General features: G+C 41.4%; 1 protein-coding gene across 1 annotated transcript in view; it reads right to left on the bottom strand.

Annotated features, from left to right (window-relative positions):
• Positions 1–11,020: 11,020 nt before the first annotated feature.
• The window catches only part of ANO6 (anoctamin 6), a 74,255-nt gene continuing 60,735 nt past the window's right edge, over positions 11,021–24,540 (bottom strand). Inside the window, exons 13-20 of the mRNA XM_072876520.1 lie at positions 23,738–23,963; positions 22,671–22,840; positions 21,999–22,096; positions 20,181–20,311; positions 19,175–19,380; positions 13,030–13,229; positions 12,467–12,572; positions 11,021–11,524 (exon numbers count right to left, since the gene is read on the bottom strand). Of these exons, the coding sequence (XP_072732621.1) occupies positions 11,333–11,524; positions 12,467–12,572; positions 13,030–13,229; positions 19,175–19,380; positions 20,181–20,311; positions 21,999–22,096; positions 22,671–22,840; positions 23,738–23,963 (1,329 nt within the window). The 3' untranslated portion in view covers positions 11,021–11,332. The remainder of the gene's footprint in view (positions 11,525–12,466; positions 12,573–13,029; positions 13,230–19,174; positions 19,381–20,180; positions 20,312–21,998; positions 22,097–22,670; positions 22,841–23,737; positions 23,964–24,540) is intronic.

The raw sequence follows: 24,540 nt of genomic DNA, 5'->3' as shown, positions 1-24,540 counted from the left end.
ACACTTCCAGAGACTTTTGGAGAACTCCGTGCTTCATGGAAATGCACCATTGATTGGGAAGATGCTTTGGAAATGTAGAGTGCAAACAACTCCAGCGGTTTTGCTAGAGAAAAAGGAGAGGAGGGGAATTGATCATACTTGGCTGTACTGAACAAGAGAGTTCCTCTCTGGAAAGCTGTTTGTCTGCATCAAGAATAGCTGTGATGTACCTTAGGTTCCTGCAGTTAGAATTGTTGAAAAGATTTGATTAGACTTATCTGTAACAGTTTTTAAAACTGTCATCAAATGTAATGTTTCCATTCACATATTAGAAGTATGACTGAGGATAAATCATTAGGTAACATGGACTTAAGGAGTCTATGAACTGAATGATGGAGATTCTTGAAGTAAAGTAGTAAATTCCTTTCTCAGACTATGTGGTTACAATTTTCTAACCCTTCCAATATTGAACAGTCAAAAATTTTATCTACAGGATACCCTGACCTTTCAAGTCATAATCCCATTTAAGGCCAGACAACAGGAATAAATTAAAACAATGCAAAGAGTGACATACTAATTTGTGCGATTTTTGTACTTGTTAAGCTATGATACTCGTTTGTGAAATGAAAGTAAGCTGCTCTAATAACGGCTTAATTATAGATAGGCCAGATGAGGCTGTTGGTATTTAAAGACAGAGGATGTTTATATTTAAAGAGATGAAACTCCTGTCACAATGGAAAGATAAAGCAAAAAAGGATAATGAGATAAGGAGTGGTGTTTAGGCTTATGTCTGAGGCTGACCGGGGCTAGATGTTGGACTTAGATGTGGTGGTGCTGGATTCTTATGAGTGTGCTGCTGCTGAGAAAGCCCACCAGTGCGGGGCAGAGAAGAACTGCCCTGATGCCATTTTGACCATAAGCTACAAAGTGCAAGTATAGTCAGTCCTCTTTCTTTGCAAGACCAACTGAAAAACAGAAGCAACAGGAGAAAGCAAAGATTTGGGAATTTTTGCACAAATGTGACTCATTCTGAGATTTCATAGTGGGTGAATTGGGTATTTCTAATTTTTGTAAAAGGAAGACAAATCAGAGTATGTTTCTTAGATGTGCACAAATCAGGCAATCCTGAATCTGGAGGGAAAAGCAATCCATCTCAGAGTCAAGGTTGAGGCATGCTTACATCTTATTCCTGGGTGAAGATGTGGGAAGTTGGAGAGCCTATTGTCCATCATGCTGAAGATTGCCTCTTTGGGCTTGACTGTCTGAATCCACAGCTCGTCTCTTGCCCATTAAATTAGGAATGATCTCCTAGGAGGGTGTTGTACAGAGCCACTAACACCCACGTAGGAGCTACAGTAGCAAATATGGGAGGAAACTACTGGGAATGTCCTGACTGGTTATTGTAAGAATTTCTTTCTCTATTAAAAAAGGTCTATTTAAATATTTCCTAAGTTTTTCTTTTCCTGAGAATTCAGCTTTAACTGAAGAGGGATATCTGGAAAATGGAAACGGTCTTCCTGAGCCAGCTGTTTGCCAGCGTTGTTAACGTCTCTTAGAGAAGTCACTTCTGAGAACAACCCTTGCTCCTTCGCATGTCCTCCAGCGTCCTCCTGGCCAAGCCTTGGCGGATGTTCAGCTTCTTCAGGGGGTTTGAATTTGGCTCCCTTTCACTTTCTTTCTGGCCTTGGCTCTGCATTTTGAAGATGTGTACTCACAAGTTAAGACATCACATATTGCTCACTCCTGCTCTAGCAAAGACAGGGTTTAATATTAATCTTTGTTTACTCAACAATAAAAGTTGTATTTAATCTAAGACCTGTTAAATTTAATACTGATAAATCAAGCACTTTCTTAATGTATGTTCACATTCTGTCTTAGTCTATTATATATATGCTGTACAAACATGATCCATTGGCTTTGTAAACACACAAATAAAGACAAGGAGGAAAAAAGCATTTGCAAACCAAGTTACTTTTCTGTGAAGTAATGGAGCTGTGAGAGCTGCAGTTCATCCCGTGCAAGGCTGAGGATGGCTCAGCTGATCTAATACATCATTACCCCTGAAAGCACAGGTCCGATCCCCCAGCTTCTGGCTGTGTGCTCCCTCACCCCTTGCACTGGGTCTGGTCCTGGCTGGATCTGTAATGAGCCGGTTTGACTTGCTGATCCAGAATAAAACTGAATGGGTAAAAATGGGGGTAATTTTCTGCTGGGTTGGTCAGTTGTATCATCTTCACAAAGGGCCTGAGGAATGCTGTGCAGAAGTGCACGGTGAAGGTGATGGAGAGGGGGAGCAAGGACCTTTTTGGTAGCAGAGACCTGTTAGACCCACTCAGCTGCCTCTTCCACCTCCCCAGCGAGGACATGGGTTCATGAGGGTTTAAAGCAATCCACATGGGTGTTGCTGTCCTACCCCGCCGTGGCCTGCCACGATGCCCTGCTCTTTCCGTGCACCAGCAATTGTGGCCATCTCGCCCCACGATGAGCTGGTTCAGTTTGCTAGACTGGCAGAATAATATTCAGTATTTGTACTGGTTTAGTTCGGTCTCTCCCAGTTTTGTATCCTGAGCTAGTTCTCCAGGATGTCAAACGAACACAAGTGATAGCAGAGAAATGTGCAGGAAAGCTTGCCTGGGGACACAGGAGGTGGTTGAACTACGACAGAAGTGGCTTAGATTAGTTGAAACTGTGGGCTGCAGTTCTACAACATATCTGTTTTCTGCATTTCTGTTTCCCCTTTGCTTGGATGAATTTGTGAGGCACAGTTACATTTTCTGTCTGACTGATTTTTCAGCTGTACAAAGCCATATGTGTACAATGGACCTAACTCTGATAGGTGGTTTGCAAAAATCTCTTCTTACTCACAGGATGCTGAGAGGAGCCTACAAGAAAGAAATCTATCTAAAGAGCAAAGGTACATTAATAATTTTAATAAGATCATACACAGACATGAAAAACAAAACCCAAATCACCAACTCATGTTCAGTCACCAAAAATGTCTACAGCTGGTCCAACTAATTTGATGAGGAACAAAAATTAGCAAATAACTTACCTTCGACTCTGATAAGGCTAAACCGGGTTGTAAGAAATGTATGGATCTGTATTTCCAGGCCCATCCATATGTCAAGTGCAGCAGGGAGAAAAAGTTCCAGCACTGTTCCCATATGTACTGTAGATCATACTTTAACTGCTTGCTACTTTGGGCATCCTTCTCGTAGTAAGGTCCCTGTACGTGATTGAGTTTGTAGTGCGGGTGATACCTCGGTGAGCTATGCACACCGTCTGTGTGCCCCTGACTGCTAAAGGCCGTTGGAGAACTAGAACAGTCATTGTCTTTGATTTAGTAGCAAAACCTGTTTTCATTACTTGGTCTCAAGTCCTGAGGACAGCTGAAATCCTCCAGCACTGGAGCTTTCAATAAGACATTGTTTGTTCCGCTGTGCTGTCAATAAGATGTCATTACTTTAGCTGCAAGATAAGGAAGGATTTGTTAATGGCTCCTCTTGGGGGATGGTGACATTTTTTTCCCCTTATAGATCACTGGGGAAAAAAATATGGGAGCAGGCTGACAAGGAAAGAAAATCAGCTTGGCTTATTTTTTGTATTTATGCCTCCCAGTTAAAGCTTTAAGTTATGAAGAGCACAAATGCAGCCTTTTTCTTTTATTTGTAGTCGTGTGTGAAAACAGTGATATAATACACAATGTGCATATCGTATATACCTTTTTAAGAGAAAAAAAAGATACTTTAGCATCTCTTTAAAAGAAAACTGCTGTGAGCTACAGCAGGTCTATAATCTATCGCTAATCTGGAAGTACGGTACTTTTCGAGTGGCAGATCAGTTTTTGCCTTTCCAGATCTAACTAAGTAGTTACTAATTAACAGCAGATATAGCAAGAATTTTTCAGCTCTTGCTTTGGCACAGCCGCCAGCGCCATAATGCGGGGGCTGCGTGGCCGGGGATGGAGCTGCTCTCGCCCTTGCCCCGCGACCTCTGCCTCTGGCCGAAACCTCCTGCAAATGGCCCTGTCTGGTGTCACCTCTGTCCCCAGCTGCACAGCACCCTTCTGCAGGCTGCTGTCACAAAAATCCCTGGTCGCCCTGGGGTTTTCAGAGACCAGGTGACATTTTGGCAAACTCAGAAATAACAATGCCACGTTCTTTGCAAAACCGCATTTAAGACAACGGTTAAGGGCCTGATTCTGCCAATGTTTAGCCGCCTGTATAATCTTCTATGTAGTTAAAGTAATGAGCACCCAGAGGGCATGTCTGAACTTGAAAAATTCACTTGGCTTCAGGTGGAGCCAAGCTCAAGGCACAATAGCTACCCCTGAATAGGGATATTCAGAGGACCCAGACCAGGTGCCAAGACCAGCCCTGCCTGTTTGCAGTTGTGCAGGGGACTCTTAAAGGCACAGCCCGGCCCGGTCACCTGGATAACCAGCTCAGGCAGGCAGGGAAGTCCCTTTTTTAAAACTCATTAAAACAATCATGGGATGAGGGGCACATTTGGTTGCGTTTTGGTAGACTTCTTGTGCCGCAGAGGTGAGCCCAGGCTGCGCTGGTCCCGCGCGGGGGCTGCCCAGCTGCTGGGCTGCCTCTCCCACTGCCCCGTCCCTGACTCGCCACGCCGTGGGACCCTCTGCCAGGCTAGCCGTGCCCGCACAGCCGCCCACGCCGGCACAGCCGCCCACGCCGGCACAGCTGCCCGTGCTGCTGCACTGCCCTGCCCGGTGCACAGCTGCACAAACAGGGGTTGGCATGAGACAGCGCCGGGGTGGCTGGGAGGAGGCAGAGCCCCTGCCTGCATATGCTGGCACGGCCACCGAAATATTTTCACGGGACAAGTAACCTTAACCCCTGGCTCACCTCTTGGTAGCCAGGCTGCTCTCAGCTCCATAAAACCCAAGAACGTGACAAAACCCAAGTGCCATCGACCCTTGGTGGAGGGGATGGATATTCAGGGCTGAACGCCGGGCTGGGGGTATGGTCACTATTTCCATCGACTTGTGGCTCCGGCAAGCGAAGATCCTGCAGTGCCCTTGCCACAGAGGCTTACATGTAACCCTGCTTGCTCTCAGCAGCCAGACCGGTTTAGAAAATGACTGCGTGAATGAGCACAATACGGCTGTAACAGGAGACCAGCTGCTGGGAGCCAAACAGGATCCCAGAGAATGGGGAGGTAAGGCGATAGCCGCAGGTGGCTGTGGCTCCCAGCACAGCTTATTTAGCCACTTGTTGTGTGACGTCCTCCCAGAAGCAGCGAAATGATGCGAGAGGTTTACATGGATACTACATGAATATCTAAAAAAATAAAATGCCTAATAGTGTGTTAATGCTATCAGAGTTGGCTGTAATTTCCCTCGTGTTGCACAATTTAAGAATTCCCCTATGAACTCTCTCTTCCTATGCTAGAGGTGGCTTTTTGGTGTACTGGCCTGTATTCACTGCACCATGGAAAGCAGTGGGATTTTCTCTGTGGTCTGTATCGCATGCTTTTTCTTCTTTTTCTTTCTTTTCAGCATTTAGGAGATTACCATAGCCTACATATTTATAGAGAATAATATATCTTGATACAATTGGGTGGAAGACTTTTTTTTCTTTACTGGAAAAGAGCATCTTGCAGTGTGAGGCAGGCTAGGAGTTACATTCCTTATAGTTGGCAGAACACCCATCAGTGTGTGCATGTGCGTTTCAAAGAGGGTAGAGGATGCGTGTTCACGTGTGCACTTCCACACCCTGTGCTAGGACTGCCTGGAATAAGCAGAGAATTGATGAATCCATTCTAAAAGCAAGAGAAGTGGTTTAATTTCTTTGCATCTTTGCTGACTGATAAACTGTAACTTTAATCCCAGTGATTAGCCTTGCTTTTACAGGATAGTTGTAGCAGAGAATGCAATAAAAATGGTAGAAAACAACTTTAAAAGGCTCTTATTTTGATGCACTTCCAGCTTGTAAATAAAAACACTTTCTTCAACTTTCCTGGAAAGAATCTGTTACTATTATCAGGCTATTAAGAGACATTATTTTCTTATGAGGAAAATACTGCCCCAAGCCATGTGGAGGTTATTTGTGACTACATACATATCTTTTCACCATTTTGTGTACCTGTTACTGATCCATGGTTGAGGTCCATATAAATGTAAATAAAAATAAAGCCTGCAGCCACCAGCGCTGCTCCCCTGCATAGGAAACGCAGCCTTATTTAGTAGATTGGAAATGACAGGTGGGCATACCAGAGAAAAATCTAGACTTGGTGTGAATTGCTGATAGCTTTGCTGAACTCCCTGGTGATATACAGGTGGGGCACAGTGACGAGGTGGGGTGTACCAGGTGGGGCAGAGCACAGCTTGTGCTCATCTGGCACATACTGGGTATCCAAAATCAGTGCAATTCATCCGCTCTGTGACAGAAAGAATTAAAACTAAGCAGGCAACACCAGGAGTAATATGCTACTTTGGCTATTTGTGTATTAAGTAGAAAAATACTGAAGCCTGTTCTTTGAAGGGTTTTAAATGTATCAGTCAATTTAAAAACACACTGTCCTCATATAGATTTGGCCTATGATGATACTATATCCTTCTGCTTGTAGGAAAATAAACCTTATTATGCTTCATCATGAAGTTCCTTTTGTTCTCCCTCTGACAAAGCCAAATCGATGCAAGAGCGGCAGAACAGCTTGGCTACTGGCATCTGTACGACACATAGCCCTTAGTCAGCAGAAAACAGGTTGGAAGTGGTAGCACCTCTGCTTCCACAACTATCATGAAGCTACACTTAAAGCAGGTCTTGGGAATCCCTAAGGGTAAAAAAACCCAACACACCTCAATGCAAAGAAGGTCTCCGTTCAAAATGACTCCCCAATCTTCCTGTTCTCTAAGTCTTAGAGAAGGATTTCCTCGAAGTAGAGAGGAAGAGTCAGAGCAGAAGCAAGAGAACTGATGGCAGGGAGAGACAGAGAGAGTGGACTGCCTGGAGGTGGGAGCATCACAGGCTTGGTCCAGATGAAGAAATAAAGGATGACTCTGAAACATAACACAGGGTTTATCATGACAGGAGTGAAAGGGTATAAAGAACTAAACTGTTTATTTGTATGATAACATAATGGTCCTTGTCATGGACTTGGTGATGAAAGGAATGACTTCCATCTAGAGGATGCAGAAAAAACAGGAGATAAATTTCAGTGCTAGTAACAGTTTAATGGAAAAAGATTGAAAAAGAGGAGGAATATGGAAATTAGACAGGGATGACATTCTAAGAATTTAAATGTGGCATTTGGCAGCATCAGTATCGTTCATGGAAAAACAAACAATGCTAATCAACATCAGATGTATTGTTATTTTAAAATAGACTTTATTTAGTGACAATAAATATAAAGAAATCTTAATATTCAGAAACTAATAGCAAACATTCTTAGAAAAAATACAAAAAATACATTCTTACATTCTGAATTTTATCAACATACACAGAGTCTAAAACAGTGGCAATGGTCTGTAATTTATGGTGCTTGTTAAGGCAATAAAATGGTCACTGGTCCAGATTCACCCTGACTTCAACAAATCTGTACAAGGTAAGAGTCTGGCCTTCATATAAAGTGTAAAAAAGAGTAAAATTGATTCATAGTTTAAAACAAATGTTAATTTTCTCTTCAAGCAGGTCTTTAAGTATTATTAAAGTGACCTAGCCTAAGAAAAAAAAGAAAGTTACAAATACTCAGATGCTAGCAACTGCCCCCCAGCATGTTGTTCTGATGCCTGCGCAGAGCTCCCTGTGTACCAGCAGAGCACATTTCAGCAGCTGGAGGTAGACGCTACAGACATCACACAGCTTAAGAGATCCAACTACTAAAATGCAATTATTAGGCACTCTGTTGGTTTTTCTCTTCTTTCGCTCTCATTCAGAACTGTGCTGTGAATAACACTGTGCATATGGCAAACTGAATTCCTGATATAACATCTTCTGAAATGAAATGTTACAGCTACATTAGCAAGGAGCGTGGCACTTCAGAAGCAAATCACTAGAGCAAAAAGTTGATGTTGACTAGCTGATGCCCACAGAGTAATCGCTGCTCTCTTCAGCCTAGCTCTGGTTTTAGCCCTCTGGACTAAGTGCCTGTCAGAGACCATTAAGTGCATATCTAAAACCTGCCTTCCGATTCCATTTAAGCCAAGAGGAGTCCAGTCCATGTGCCCTGAGACCAGTCTGTGATGGGAAGCACCGCCCGGAAAGCAGGGACAAGTGGAAGACTAGTTTCGAAAGCACACTCCTGATCCGAACAAAAATGGTAAAGTAGAAACACACCCAAAGCTGATTAGGATTATGGGACGAGCCCAAGTCATAGATTTACATGCTTTGCTCATGTAGCATGTTTTTTTTAATAATTATTTTAAAGGCAGGAATATAAAGTCTTGGTGACACTGAGGGCCAGCTTCCCCTTTAGGAAACACTGCCAACTGATGTACAAAGGAGTAACTGAGAGAGGCCACAGGAACCAAACAAGGAGCAGAAGACCAGGCACTCCTGAAAATCAGCCTTAAGCTCTGCCACTGCTCACAGCATGACTCCAGGCAAGGCACTTAATTCCTTTGTTTCCTCTTCTCTTTACCTCTCAAAGAGGGCAATAAATGCTTCCTTAAGACCGCATAATTACCTGAAATGGTCCATTTTGTGCTGCATTTTTTTTTCTTTATCACAGGATGCCTCCTTGCCTGCCCCAGCCCTCCAACACTGCACCTGAAAGGGTGTTTAAGGCACATTGGCACTGCCATCACTGATGGGGGTATGAAAATGGCATCTCAGCTGAACACAACTGCAAATGGGGAAGAGCCAGTTCAAAGCTAAAATCAAAAGCTCCGAGTCTGTAAGGAGCTGACTGGTCTTTCTAACTAAACTCATTTTGCACAGGGAAGTCCTGAGTACTTCACTAAAATTGTTCCATGAAACAGTTTTTTGGACAAAAATTTGTTTTTAACAGAAGTTTGGTATACTATGCAGTGGCAGGACAATGCGCACAAGCTGAAACACAGGAGGTTCCCTCTGAACATCAGGAAACACGCTGTCACTGTGAGGGTGACTGAGCACTGGCACAGGTTGCCCAGTGAGGTTGTGGAGTCTCCATCCTTGGAGACAGTCAAAAGCCATCTGGACATGGTCCTGGGCAGCCTGCTCTGGTGGCCCTACTTGAGCAGGGGGGTTGGACCAGATGACCTCCAGAGGTCCTTTCCAACCCCAACCATCCTGTGATCCGGGGAAAAGGTCAAACCAGTATTGACAGGGTATATTTTGATAAGAAATTCTGTCTTGTTTAGAAACTTCTGAGTGTTTGTCCATCTGCCCAATCTATATTTGTTTCCTGGTAAATTAAAGACTTGTCATGATTCCGACAAAATCAAAACAAATGGCAAAGGGTAGAATTCCCTGTGCAAAGAAGCAGTGGTTCCATCGCTGCTCTAGTTGACTGTCATTCATTGTTACGGTCTATCTTGTTTTTCTGTCCTGCATCTTTCTTTGTCGTCAGGTGGTGTCTACATAAAGTTTTCTGGGCATTATAATAAGTAAGCTTCAGTCCTGCAGTGTCAGAAATGCAAGTGGTTCTCTGGAACCTGTTTCTTTCCTTCATCTTTCCTTGAGTTTTGAACCAAGCCTTCCTCTCACATTCTTCCACGCAATCACGCAAAGTCTTGCCAAGTGAAAGCTTGTGTATCATGACTGTGGAAAGGACTCCCCTCATGTGCTACCTCTTCTGGTTTAATTGTTGCCATTTCAAAGGATAGGCTTGAGGTACACAGCAGTCAGTATTTGGAAGTTTTGCTACAGAATTCAGACGTTTGATACCTTCTGATTATTAATGGGATAAAATACATCTTATAAATGCTACTTAGTTTCTGCAAATGAACTTCTTAATATGTAAAAAGCTATATGAAGAGCCTGCCTAAAAATTCTGCATATCTATTACATTTAAGAAGAGTACAAAATTACAAATGCAACAGTAATCACCTGGTTTACATAGTACAGGCATACTTTTGCTTTTTCAACAAGAGTTTGGTTTTCAGAATTTGTAGAAATTGGTCTCATAAAACTGTTAAAAGAGAATGCAAGTTAATAATCTGGAATATCACTGCTGCAGACACAAAGCGGAGCTCTACATACACGCTTAATCTGTAATTCCCTAACTCCCAGTTTGCAACTGGAGCCAAAATAGCCAAGCAGATCTGCAGCCTAATTTGAAGATGACTGATGGCTCTAGCACATGCATCCACACCTCTAACATCCTTCCTAGTTATTTAAAGCTTCATCACATGGTTAAGGCATATTAAATGGTTTATTCTGATCTCCAGTTTCAATAGATTCATGGTCTTGTCAGAATTCACTTTATCACGCAATGCTGTATCACAACAGGTCCAGCTGCACATTCTTCCTATGTCGGAATCTATCAGGGAAGAGCACGGTGCCTCTGGTGTGGGAGAAATGCAAAAGACAGCCCTCCACAAATATTGATTTAGTATGTGAAAAGACTTTTAACAGTCATTACTGTTACAGGTAGGAGACCTTCAAGATGATGGTCATTCAGAGCAGAATGGGCAAGCGAACTAATGAAAGTACATTGACTGGGGAAAGATAAAATGCCTGAGTTTTCTACTCACTCGGACTGCTGTAAAGTCAGTTTGTATGCATTGATTTCAAAGGCAATTCTCCTGTTTACACAGAGATTGATGAACAGGATGGGCTTACAGTTCTGCTGCTTCTTGTGATCCAAGTCCATGATTAATTGAAATATCTTGTTATCCATTTAAGACTCAGTATGCATAGCTAATTCAGTGTAGCACACAACAGCGCTTAGTATGTCAATTCCAATGGCTTAACAACATGATTTCGAGTTGTATTTTCCTTCTCTTTCTTTCGTGTTTTGGCTTTTCCTCTTCATTTTAGAGTTGGGGTTTGCATTAGCAAGTAATAAAAACTCCTTCAGAAGACAACAAATCATTCTTGTTCTTAAGGTTTTATTCAAGTCAAACAAGAGATCTAGTAGCCGATGCCTAAATAAAGTGGAAAGCACTCTATGTATTTGAGAGTTAATCTGCATCTTCTTAAGATGATAAATAATTTTTATCTTCACATGTTAAAAACATATGTCCTACTAAAGCTGTTTAAAAAATTGATAACTCTTATCTGAGTCGCAGTGGTTGCATTTGTCCAAGGGAAAAAGGCAAACGAGCAGGTAACAGTTGCAAGAAACAATGTTTAGTAAAGGGAATTAATCCAAAGTGTTTGATTAGCTATTGGTAATATCTGGACAGGTATTAGTTGGCTAAATACTGTTATTCCACATAAAAAAGTACTTATTCAGCTTTAGGTCAGAAAGTGCTGTCTACTCCTTTGATAATGTTGTCGGCTATTTTCGCCATGGTTTTTTTCACAACTTTGAGATTGTTCTCATGCAAGAGTTTCTGTGTTAGGTACTTCTCTCGTTTGACCTTGCTCTTGGTCTTTTGTGATACATCTGGAATTACGTATGAAATAATAAACTTCACAAAGTATATGACATGCTGGGGAAGGTGAAAATGAAAAAATATCAGTCAGGCTGAACAGCACATTATTATCATTATAAATGAAATGTCACATTATCTCTTAAGACTCTGAGCTGGTTCTGTACCAGTATCTATCACAGTGGAACAGTATTTTAAAAACCAGACACGACTAATGAATAGAATAATTGTCTGATAAACAATAATTTCTGGTTTTCTAATCCAGATTTTAACAAGGATTTATCTGTCTCCTTTGGGGAAACCCTGGTACCCAGTGCTTCCCCCTACATAGAAATATTGGTTACAGTTTATTTTAAAATTCTTTTAGGTTTGTTCAAATGACTCTGGGGCAATGGACTTTTCTCTGCTACAGGAACACTGATCTAACCAGTTGCATGTTTCTGATGACTTCAGTAGTCCCTGAATCAGGCCCTAAGTATGTTTTATAATGAAATAACACCTAATATTCCTCTCCCTTCATCTTGGACCTACTCCCATCTTTTGTAAGCCCAGATTATAGCTGCAGAAGAAGGACCAATTGCTTTTTGATGCTCATCTAGAGACCCACCTCTTGCAGTGACTGTCTTTATACACTTCACTCTGCTAGTGCACATGCATTATGCATACGTATTCATGAGGCTGTGTACAAACTTCCTCTAAGTATATGTAAAAATATTTTTGGTGTAACTGTCCCTTCTATATCTGATACTAAAAATAATTTTACAGTTCTTGGGAAAAGACACTGCAAACATGTGGGGCAATCCTTTGCTGATGTTGTGACTTCAGAGACTTCTTTTTCTAATGGTGCTACACTTCATTTCCATCTCCCAAGCTCTTGCCCGTGCTAGTACACATGGCCAGTTCTGATAGCTGTGCCTGGACAGACTGTCTTTGAAGGATTTTCTGCACGGAGGGAAGAGAAGTTTAAATAAGTAATGCTCAATACCCCATACACTTACTTACCTCCATGACAATGATGAAAGCCAGCTTGGCTGCAATGACATGCCAGTAGTATATGTTATGCTCATATTGGTGCTGGTGACCAGGAGGGTAGCGGAGATCCCGGTATCTGAAAGCAATGTAGGAAAGTCAGGACTAGTCTCAGGCATCTCTGCAGTAAGGCATTGTGGCCAGAGGATGGAGCAAGACATGTCCCTGCTTAATGCATCCAGGAACAGCTAGCTGCCCGTAACTACAGTAATGGGTACACTTTGTACCTGCAGAATAAGCTATATTTGGCTGAAATGTCCTTTTTTTTGCTACTGTACTAAGAATTACTTACAAAAAATTAAAGTTATTTTTTTTGAAGACTATCAATTATGAGAAAAACAAAATAAAGTGAGAATTTTCTGAGTACCACAAACTTATGGGTGAATACTTCCACTCAGTTCTGCCATTCAAAATATGCTGGCTTTTACTGTGTTTTAACATTTCTTACTGGATATTGTTAACTGAATTAGAAGATTTAGATATTAAAACATGTATTTATTCTTCTCTTTGGAAAAGAATGGTTATTTGACACTTGCCTGCATGTCGTTTGGTTCCCAAACCAAGGGGAAAATGGCTTGCTTGCATTCTTGAAGTCTGATATATTGAAGACAGAAAGCGTACTGTTTATATACCCTTTCATAGTGTGACTGCTGTGACCCCCATAAGGAGGGACCGAAAAGGACCAGTAATAAACCAGACGAGGAATCATGTCAGATGTAAAAGCAATTATCATAGCCTGCATTTCAGAAAAAGAAGACAAAAAAGCAGAGTAGCGTTTAAGAAATAAGCCTTAATACGTATGGCTTTGCCATATACTTAGTACCTCAAAAGTTACAGTATGAGCTAAAAATAGAAAATATGTGCTTTTCCAGTCAGTGGTTCCCTCCGTAAATGAGCACGTAGTCACTCATGGGCCTAAAACAATCTCTTTCTGGAATGTGCACTCTGTACGGTTTTTAAATTATGCTAGCTCTGCTGGACGCCTTAAAAAAGTTATGCTATAATACACTTTTTTCCTCATGAGCATGCAGTGGAAGTCAGCAGCCAAACTCACCTTAAAGTACTCTAAGGTAACCTTCAGCAAACGTGCTTGCTATCAGATGTACTTATGAGATGCTTAAAGAAATCCTGCCTGATGAAACTCATGGAAACAACAGAAGAGTCCTTCAATAGTAGAAAATTAAATTTCACCAGGAAGCCCGAGGTTTGAGTAAAATAATTAAATAAATTATATATATAGCTGATCCAACTCTGACCCTGGAAACATCCCACTCTTTCTGAGGTGCTAGCCAGCCCAAATTCATCTTGGCAGTTGTTGCCTCATAAGTTTCAGTGTCAGTACATGTGGAAACCGCTCTTGATGCCAAGATAATTTTTTTAGTAGCAGCTGCATAGTGCTGTTTTACATATGACGTAACCATTTGTTTTTATCTTGCTCCCAAGAGAGTCCCTGTCCTACTCAGTCTGCTAGTCACAAACTGGGTAGGAAATTGGATCCGTGGGTTTGTTGTGGGAAGTCTTTTCTAAACTCATGAACTTCCCAAAACATCCTATTCTGGAGGACAGGTTAACTATGTTTAATCCAATCTCCTCCTCTGCTATTGCAAATTCAAAAGGTTTCCCTGTGAGGAAGACTTTCCACTGGCAAGACCTGCAGCTGAGTGCCTAGCAAGAGGCTGCCCGGCCAACTCATGACGACAGGCGTCTCTGGTGCCCAGCACCTAGGAAGGAGTGACGAACTGCACTCCAGGGCTGAAAGAGAAGACTTTTGTCCAATGGCAGGGAAAAAAACCACCTGACAACATGGATGGAAAGAACCAGGGCAGAGACATGGAGGAGCAAGGTGTGAAGTAGGGATCTAATGGGATTGGAGGGAAACAGAGATACATAAAAGGGGCAGAAGAAAGCTGTAGTAAAGGTGTGGGACAGACGAAGGGGCAAAGTTAAGCAGTAATGGGTATCAGAGGAGCATAAGAGCTGGTTAATATCTGTATTTTATTCCCCTTCATGCCAGCCTGCAATTCATGCAGTCTGTATTTCCTTATTTTCATGAGATGGGGCAAAAATTGTCCACCTTCATGCAGTATTCCCAGCAAGAGAGTCCCAACCTGAGGAAGGATTTGTAACAGTTGTAAAACAAGGGAAGGGGAGAAAGGGTGAAAAAAAAGGCAGACACTTCTCTTACAGTTCCTCAAACAACACTTTGGTGGCAGTGCTAGCTAAAACAACCACCATCCCTCCCGCCTCTGCCCCTGGCAGCCACTCATGCATTCATGCAGCTGTGCAGCAGATCAGATCACGGCAGTGATCTGGCGGGGAATCCTGGCCAGATCCACTCCCTGATCTGGTTCATCATGTGTTTGTCAAAGCGCTGGTGCCAGCACAACACAAGAGGCAGCAACAAGGGGAAAAGACAGGGAAGGGAAAGGGCAAGGAGCTGAAAAGGGTGCAAGACCCACCCCACCTCAGGTAGCACCACTGCCAAATGTTCAACACTATCCTAATGTCTTACCTTTTGAATTGGCTTACTTTGAAGTACCTGAGAAGCTGAACTGTAGTTAAGACAAAAGTTGCAGAAAAAAGACTTAAGATTGAGACTGTGGTCCAAAATCTATATTTGGTTCTCCAGAATATTATTACAATTGAGTTCAGTTGAGAAAAAGTTAATTTGGTTGATGAGAAAGAAAAGGGAGGCATCCTAAGACTAAAATAAACCTGTTTAAAATTTTCAAGGATAAGATTTTTTTTTTTGCCCTGTGCTCTGGCTTGCACTTTTAAAAACTGTTTTTAAGCATTACATACCAGTGTGCAATGAAGTGAAAATTATGTGTTGTTTATATTTACATGCAGAGTAGGTGTTTTTGGCTGACAAGAAATATATATTATTGTGTCTTGTAGTTGCAGGGAGAAGACCTCACACCTAAATTACTCTGTTTTTAACTGAAGTACAAGCACAGAAAGTTTTAGTTAAATGTAATTTCTTTCCGTTCATTAGCTCATCCAGTCAGACCATAAATGAACTAATAGTAACTGAACAGTAAGGCAAAAAAATCCCTCCTCCCTTTGGACCAAATGAGTTTGATGCTGCTTCTGTGTATCATTTAGAAAGATGCTGGAATACAGTATTTACACAACTCAATATTTGCTCTTACTGAATTTTTTGGAAGGCCCCAGGTCTCTCATCATCCTAAACCTGAACCCTGTCCCACTCTCCTCCCTATCTCCAAATGATCTCCAGATGTGTTCCTCCTGAATTCTGGGCTGCATTTCAGAGTATTGCACTGGAGAACTACAAACAAATAGCACATTCTCTGCTTCCCAAGCTTTGCTGCACACAGTTTTCCATTTATACCATAACTAATTAAAATCAGTCGTCAAATCAACAACAGATGCTTTGGTATCATGCAACAGCAAGTCCAGTGCCTGAGCCACAAGTTGCAAAACTGATAGTTTTGTGCAAAAGTTGCTTGCAATCTACTAGCAGGTGTGCCAAAGGTGACTTCTTTGGAGTCTTCTCCATGAAGAAGATGATAGACTACCCAAGTCTAATCAGCTGTAACAAGTCACACAGAAGAGAAGAAACAGTTTCTGTGTACTAAGGAAAAATCAAGGAAGGGATGGTAAAGGAAAGACTAATGTCCTATACTAGATCCTGGATGTCAAACAAGAAAAAAACATACTTAAAGGAAGAAAACAGCTTCTAGCATTTGATCTAGTATATGGCTTTATAGCCCACACTTCATTAGCAAGAAATACTGATCTCTTTGAGGTCCTTACAACACCTGCAGCAGGGTCTTTTTAACGCGACAGTCTCTGGTCCTGTGCCCCTTGCATACTAATAGCCCCACCGATGTCAGTGGCAAATGCACTACGTTCACACTGACATTAACTCTGTCTAACGCGCGAGACATCCAGAAAGGGTGACTCTAAAGGAAACATGCCTGCAGTTAGCAGTCATATGAACATTGGGATTGAGTGCCTGTCAAGGAGGACAGAGAGTAAAACCAAGGTGTCAATATAGTTTTGCACATTGAGGACTCCATGTTTTCAGCGATGCCTTGAGGAGTATAGCACATAAGGAGGAATATGGAATGAAAAAAGGTTGCAAAGCTCCAATTAGGCTCAGGTGGGTTGTGGATGGGTAGCAATTGACACCTAAAGCTATTGCTGGGTCATTTTTCTTCAGAATCTAGAGCAGGGCATGAATACATTCCTAACAGAAGTCTGAGTCACCGTAAGGCCACCAAAGCCACTTTAACTCTGCCCTGAATATCGTAAGGACTTTGACTAAGGTACCTGTAACAATATTTTAAAGTAATCTTAAGATGTATATCCAACTTTTTATTTCATAGTGGTATTACCAGACCCAGCTGGATTGACTAGGAAAGACAGCTTATCCAATAGCATAACATATTTGTTTTTCTTCCAGGGCACCAGAAACTTCTTTGTCTTTTATTTTATAAGTTTTGTAGCAGCACAGTTCAAAAAAAGACATTAATGCACCAATAATGTTACTTCTACTTTACTATAGCTATGCTTCATCTGGGAATTTGCACTGTCTCCATAATTTGCTGGGAGAGATATCATTAACAATTTTTTCACACAGGCACTAAAACAAGAGAGCCAAAAAATATCTCTGGTGCCACCTGACATTTCTAACAATCTGAACATGTGTTACCAAAGTTGCATCATTTTTGTTTTAAATTTTACCACCAGATTTACTAGTAGGACTTGGATGTTTCACATGAATATGGAACAGCTGGATTTATGTTCGGCTTGCCTCAGCAGAGCAGTGCAAAACAGCTGGAGCACATGCTCTAGCTTGTTGTCTGTCTCCCAGATTCTCTTGCAAATTTTCCATCTTCAAGTTCCCTTTGTTCTTCTGACATTTCTCTGTGCTTAATTCTCTGCCTTTATGTCCTCCTGAGTCTCCTCTCTACATCCTAGCTGTGTTTACCATACCTGTTGAATCGCTATAGTGTGAAGTAAAGTTCTGAAAAACAATAATGGCCATTTTGGGAGACCTTCAAATACCTGAAAATACATCTGGTAGCTGAGGCTGACATATAAAATTTTCGTAATCACTGAAATCCACCCTGGACTCCTATTTCTATATGGTACCAGCCCGTACCCCAAAAATAATGGAAACAAGCTACTGAGAAGATGATAACTCAATAGGCAGTCAGGTCATGGAAACTCATCTTCCCTTCTTCAAAAATAGCCTCATCCTTCCAGGGGCAAAACGAAGATTTATAAAAGTGCGTGAAAAAAGTGAGAGCAATATGCAGGGACACTCATCTGGGTGTGGGAAGAGAAGGTGCACATACCTCTCCCATTATTTCTGAAAAGCAGAACCCCTGGGATTGAGACCCCAGACCAGCCAAGCACCTAATGACTATAGAAGGTGCCTGAGATACAGGAAAATAAGTTCATGCCCTTATTTAAATTTGAATTGCTCTTTTACTTGAAATAAGTCCCCTAACTGTCGGGTTAGTATCCATGGTAGAGTGCTCAGCTCCGTCTCCCTCCTCTTACCCAAAGTCCACCATTCTCCAAACAGACAGAGCCTCCTGTGAAAGCTTGGGCTAAGATGAACTCTTGTCTTCAGACTCAACTGCTTTCTCCAGAATCTCCTACTGAGCGCAATAAGGTACTGTTACTGCAAGGACGAGATCCTGGAGGAAGTGACTACCTTTAAGTGTATCAGAAGGAATCCCTGATCTCACCGATAACAGTAGAAAATGGTGACCTTGTTGAAAAAGGCTATTAACCATGGACAGTCTGTGGTGTTACTGTCCCTGCAGAGGAAATCAGTGGTCACTGCTCTTTCGAGAAAGGCCAGCAGTGGGAATTTTTTGAAAGATAATACATATTAGCTACTGTTTAAGAATAAGCAATCAAATAATTCACAATGGTGAAGTCCAATGGATTATTTTTCTCCCCACGGTGCAGCCTATGTATAAGATCTTAGTGAATTAACAACATGGGAAATTTGAAAGGTCTGAATTCCATTGTCAGGAGTATATTAATCAGAAAAAAAAAAGGTTTTCTAAATATTTTAAAGAAACTCTTTTAAAATTAATTTTAAATCCAACTGAAAAACAGATTAATTTGCAAATTCTCAGAAAATTCATTCTGACCTCAAAAGGTAAGTGCTGCAATTTTGAGCACACATTGTATTTTTAAGTACACAAGAATTTCTATTTTAAGTGCAAAATTGCTTAAAGCCAAATTCAAATACGAAGGCATGACCATAAGAATTGTAACAATTAGAAACAACAATCAGTTATAACTTAGCTAAGCTGCAACCTAATTTTTTCAAAATTCATGTATTTAGATGCAGACTGTCGGAAAAGATCTCTGTACTATGCACTATAATTTTAGGAAAGATGTGCTATAGTCTTCATATGTAAGAGATTTTTCTGAAGACTCTAGCAACTGTAAATGAAATTTCTTTTCTTTAGATATAATATTTTAGACAGTAGCCATATTCTGTTTCCAAAACATCTGGAAGGTAACTGAGAGCCTATTTCACAGGGGCTGAAGTCTTAAGGGGCTGATGCTCGTAATTCATTTAGGATAATTTAAGTGCTGCATTGCCACACGTGGCGTTCCCACGTTTGGATGCAACACCTGCAGTGAAGGCATTTTACTTTTTGCAGTTGTTGGCCCAGTACTTACGTTGGTGACCACTGCCAGAATGGCTATGCCTTGCATGATGGGCTGCCAGGCGCCGATGTCTTGTGCCTTCTGTGGAACCATGCGCCTGAACTGGGTCGTCAGCTTCCATGCATCCAACCGGATTTCCAACATGTTGTTAATAAGAGCCAGAAGAGGAGCCAGGGGGAACGATGCCACAAACAGAGTGACAAAGCCAAACTGTATAACTGTCAAAGGGAGAGGTTACATACATTGATGAGGCTTTCATTTACTGGAGATAAGCATATATGAGCATGTATACTTTATATACTCCAACTGTGGGAGAGAGCGACAAGAAAGAGTAGCCGAGTTCCTAGCAAATCTTATGTATGAGAAGACAGGAGCACAACAGTACTGAAAAAACTTGCTAGGTGGAGGGACAGGAAAATGTTACAAGTCACAACACACCAAGAGGAACTATTCAGAGTATTTAAACATCCATTTCTTTCTTATGTCTTCATCATGAAGACTTGGAAATCTAATGAATATCTGTCTCAGTGCTGTGCTGGAAAGCCTGAACTAACAATCATGTTGTTGGTGTCTGGGTGCTGCCACAAGTACGCTGGCAATGCTGTGACAGAACGGATGGTGGCAACAAACCAGAGATGTGCCAGCTCCCAAGAGACCAGTGACAAGTACTGGTGACTGCAGATCCCTGGCAGAGCAGTCTGACCCAGGGCACTGCTGTACAACACCAGAACATGGCAGTGGTCTGCCTTCTGGATGCATTTCTCAGAGGATGGGGCAAAGAAGCAGCAGTTCTCCTCCTTGTACAATCAAGAGCTGTTTCCTAGTTATAAATTGGATTGAAGCGTAGCTGCTTAACAAAAGCTTGCAAAACTCTATAATGGCTCATCAAAACTTGTCTTGGAAAACATTCATGTCTCTTCTGTCTATAAACTTATTAAGCATTGCTTGTATGAAGATTTGCTTTAGAGCATGTTTGTATCCAGCAGTGATAGCAAATCCAAACTAAACTGCCACTTACCCATTTCAAGATACTCATAAAACAGTCCAAGTTTTCCAATGGGCTGCAGGTGGTAGTCCTGTTCCCAGCGTGGAACAACTTTTTCTGATCTAGCAGCTGCACAGTATCTTCCGATTAGATTCTTAACCCAACTGTCAGCCAGGGAGAAAAAGACCACTAACATTGTTAAAATAACCTAAAAAGTTCAGTAAATGGAAAAAATTGACATTTGTGCTGCTATAGCTTTGAACAGTGGACTTAGTTATTCTCGAATTACTGAAAACTTCCTTCAAACATGAGTATAATCGTCTGTTGCCTTATCCTGAAAGCAGTTATTTACAACCATAAATAAGAGTGTAAAAGGGCAATATATCAGAATCATAGTGATTTATAGTTATGTTGTACAGGTGAATGATCACATAAAATTCACGGTAACAAAAAAATCAAGTTAAATGTAGGCCTGTGGTTAGACAGATTAATTCCTTCTGATCACAAAATGCACAGAATCATAGAATGGTTGAGATTGGAAGGCAACACTGGGGGTCATTTGGTCCAACCCTTCCTGGCACAGGCAGGGCTACCTAGAGCCAGGACCATGTCCAGACAGCTTCTCAATCTCTCCAAGGATGGAGACTCCACAACCTCCCTGGGCAACCTGTGCCAGCGCTTGATCACCCTCACAGTAAAAAGGTGTTTTCTTATGTTCAGAGGGAACCTCCTGTGTTTCAGTTTGTGTGCATTGCCTCTGGTCCTGTCACTGGGCATTAGTCACTGAAATTAGTCTGGCTCCCTCTTCTTTACTCTTGCCCTTCAGGTATTGGCACACGTTGATGAGATCCCCCCGAGCCTTCCCTTCTCCAGGCTGAACAGTCCCAGCTCTCTCAGCCTCTCCTCACATGTGAGGTGCTCCAGTCCCTTAATCATCCTTGTGGCCCTTTGCTGGACCTTCTTCAGTATGTCCATGTCTCTCTTGTACTGGGGGGCCTAGAACTGGATACAGTACTCCAGGTGTGGCCTCCCCAGTGCTGACTAGAGGGGGAGGATCACCTTCCTCGACCTGCTGGCAACACTACTCCTAATGCAGCCCAGGATACCATTAGCATTCTTTGCCGCAAGGGCACTTTGCTGGCTCACCTGGACTTTGGTGTCCACCAGGTTTCCCCAGTCCTTCTTCTGCCAAGCTGCTTTCCAGCTGGCTGGCCCCCAGCATGTACTGGTGCATGGGGTTGTTCTTCCCCAGGTGCAGGACTTTGCACTTTCCCTTGTTGAATTCCATGAGGTTCCTGTTTGCCCATTTCTCCAGCCTGTCAAGGTCCCTCTGGGTGGTAGCACAACCCTCTGACTTATCAGTTTGGTGTCATCAGCAAACTTGCTGAGGGTGCACTCTGTCCCCTCATCCAGATCATTCATGAACACCTAGTTATAGGCACTATGAACGTCAACTATGACTGTAAAACTAAATGAGTTAACTTATGCATGATTTTTAAAAGCCCAGTGTATAACAACAAATAATTCCACTCAATATTAAACAACGGTATTTCATATTTTCAGATTTTCTATTGCCTCAGTTTTAAGTATCCAGCCTGAAACACATTGAATCTGATTTGCAGAGGAAAGAAGCATTTCTGATTAGAACTAAAATCAGTCAGAATGACAGGAGCTCAGAGCTACCAGACCGAAAATATCCAAACTGTCTAAAAAGGCCTCAAAAGACTAGTCTTATTCTTCTAGAATACAATACACGCCTACCAAATTTAGTGACCAAATGCCTGAACGCATCAAGCAAAAGCACTATCTTTCAAATATGAAAGAGCAGATTACTTAATCGTTTGAACTTACGGAAGAAGCACTTCTTGAATGTTGTTCCAGATTGCTTTACCACCTACTATGATGGCAAGCTGAGTTGTGAGTTCAAGGAGACATCCGCCTGGATCACACTGAAGGTTGGGAGAGACACAAAAAATTTTTGAAGTTGGGTAACTTTTCAGGCATGAATGAAGCATTTAAAATAATGCATTCCTGTTTTATTATGATAACAATTCTTAAAGCAATGCAAGGAGACTATTTAGGCAAACCTTTCCAGTAATGTATGCAAAAACCAATTCCAGGCCACATATGGTCATACATGGTAGGTTGACAGGACACTAGTGAAAGAGTGAAATACCAGGTAAAGTCATGCAGCTTTGTACTGTGCCTGGTGCGAGGGTCACCAGCAGAACAGGAATGCTTCTACTGATGTTCTCCCCTTCCCCTCTGTGCTGATTCACAGGTTGTTGGACCACGGGAAAATAAGCTTGTCTGGGTACGCATAATACATTTCTAAGCCCACTGGTCTCCTGTCATATTAATTTACCCTGGGGGTTACTAAGGAGGCAATTGGCTTGCGAGGCAGTCACTTTTTGAATCCTCATGTTAAACATGTACAACTATGCTATACAGTCCTAACTGCAGCAGAATACCTGGACTAATGGCTCCTGCTGTTTAAAAACAAACACTATCATACATTCTTACCTCTTCATTGCGATACTTTCCTAGCCAATAAACCGGATTTCCAGGGTGACCTACAAATTTACCCTTAAAGAAGGCTATGTAGAAGCATGAAGAATAGTAGTTGACAAACTGGAACAAGAACATCTTTGTAGTCAGACTGTTTTCATAATCAGTCTGTGTCCTTGGAAGCTCTGCAATTATAAATAAATAAATAAATAAATAAATAAATAAATAAATAAGCCAACCTACAAGTAACCTACAAGCTGCTTTAGAACCTCAGCTGGAAAAGTATATGTATGCCTTGTATTCCTTAATATGACTGAGAACATTATGAATTAGATTGTACATAATCCCTGTGTACACTGTAACCATTATGTTAATTCTAAAACTATATGTGTTGTAAAAAGGAAAGAACTTGTTCCCTGACAATAAAGAAGAACAAGCAAAAATTCCAATAACTCAGGGAAAAAAAAGCACCCAAATCCAGCACACTCAGGAAAGATGCAAATGTAACACTTTGAACTGATGAAACAGTATTAAATGAAACTACATTAAAACACTGCACTACCTGACATATCGAAAGTAAAATAGCTACTTTAATGTTGATGGCCTGGATATAAAGAATAATAATATTTGCGACTGTTTATCTATTTAATAACATGGGAATGGTATCTAGCTTTGGAACAGTGACCTTATTTCATTTATTTACAAGAAAATAGCTATTCTCCCCATAAACAAAAGCTAATGCAATTGAATGTGTTATGTGTTACTGATCTGTTTTCATAAAGCTTGGTTATTATAGTAATTTTCTTTGCTTTGTCTGTTTCACAAGCACAAAACTGTAAACAATTGATCTTTCATGCTGGCTATACAAGGAGTTTTCAGGCAAAGAGCTGAATATCATATTCCTTTGATATTAAGAAGATCTGTATTTGAAAATTTCTAGATGGTATTGTACGATTTGGTGGGAAAATTCTGAAATACGTGGTTCAGGTGTTCATTTATTGGAGTTCTTATTATACTTATAAATGCTATTTTTTCTTGCTATTTTATCCCAAGTTTCTATCTGAGGTACAGCAGCGGCATACCAAAGTCAGTAATCAGGATTGCCACTTTTTCATAGACGACATTGAGAACCATAATGACTATAAAGCTGATGAGCGAAGCAGTTACTGAAGTGGCTGTCTGCGGAGTCAGGTACTTGCGGATCGCCTCCGTTCCATTAATGTGCTGTGACAACATTGCAGAAAACACCAGGAAAACCGAGAGCCTGTAGACAATGATTCCAATAACTGAAGCAATAATCAAAAGAATCTGCCAAGGGAACACAAGAAAGATGTTAACATTGAACCACTGGCTTTGGGAAAAAGTGAGTTTGAAATACTTTTTACAATAGGCAAAAGGAAACCGATTGTGTGCCTGTCATTCCATCGCATGAGTGTAAGAGGATGCTCAAATAAGATAGAAGGCAATGAATTTAGAATCCATAAAGAAGCCTTTTTTTCATGCAGCATAGTCAATCTGCAGGAAAGAAAAGAGATGGTCTGGTTTATGACTAATAACAAAGTTTGTACCAATGCAAGTGAAGATAATGAGATGCGTAATCAAATCTTACGCCTCGAGGCATGTGATGGAAGAAATCTCCCTCTTCTGACACTGGGCAATTGGCAGGATGGCAAATGTACTAGCAAGTCTGCATTGATTATGGAGGGGGCTCTTTCACCTTCTCTTTCACGTGATAAGATTACAGACTACAGACCCCTCAAAGGAACAGACAAATTTTAAGCTGAGTCATGTAATCTGCAGGAGTTGTAATTATGATCTATGTACCCCATCTTGCTTGCCATCTCCTCTCTTTCTGCTTCTCCTCCTGCTTTTATTTCTTGCTAGT

Source organism: Ciconia boyciana, chromosome 1, assembly GCF_034638445.1.
Source record: "Ciconia boyciana chromosome 1, ASM3463844v1, whole genome shotgun sequence".
Classification (NCBI taxonomy): domain Eukaryota; kingdom Metazoa; phylum Chordata; class Aves; order Ciconiiformes; family Ciconiidae; genus Ciconia; species Ciconia boyciana.
Note: the sequence above shows the minus strand (reverse complement) of the source record. Positions and strands in the feature narration are given on the sequence as shown.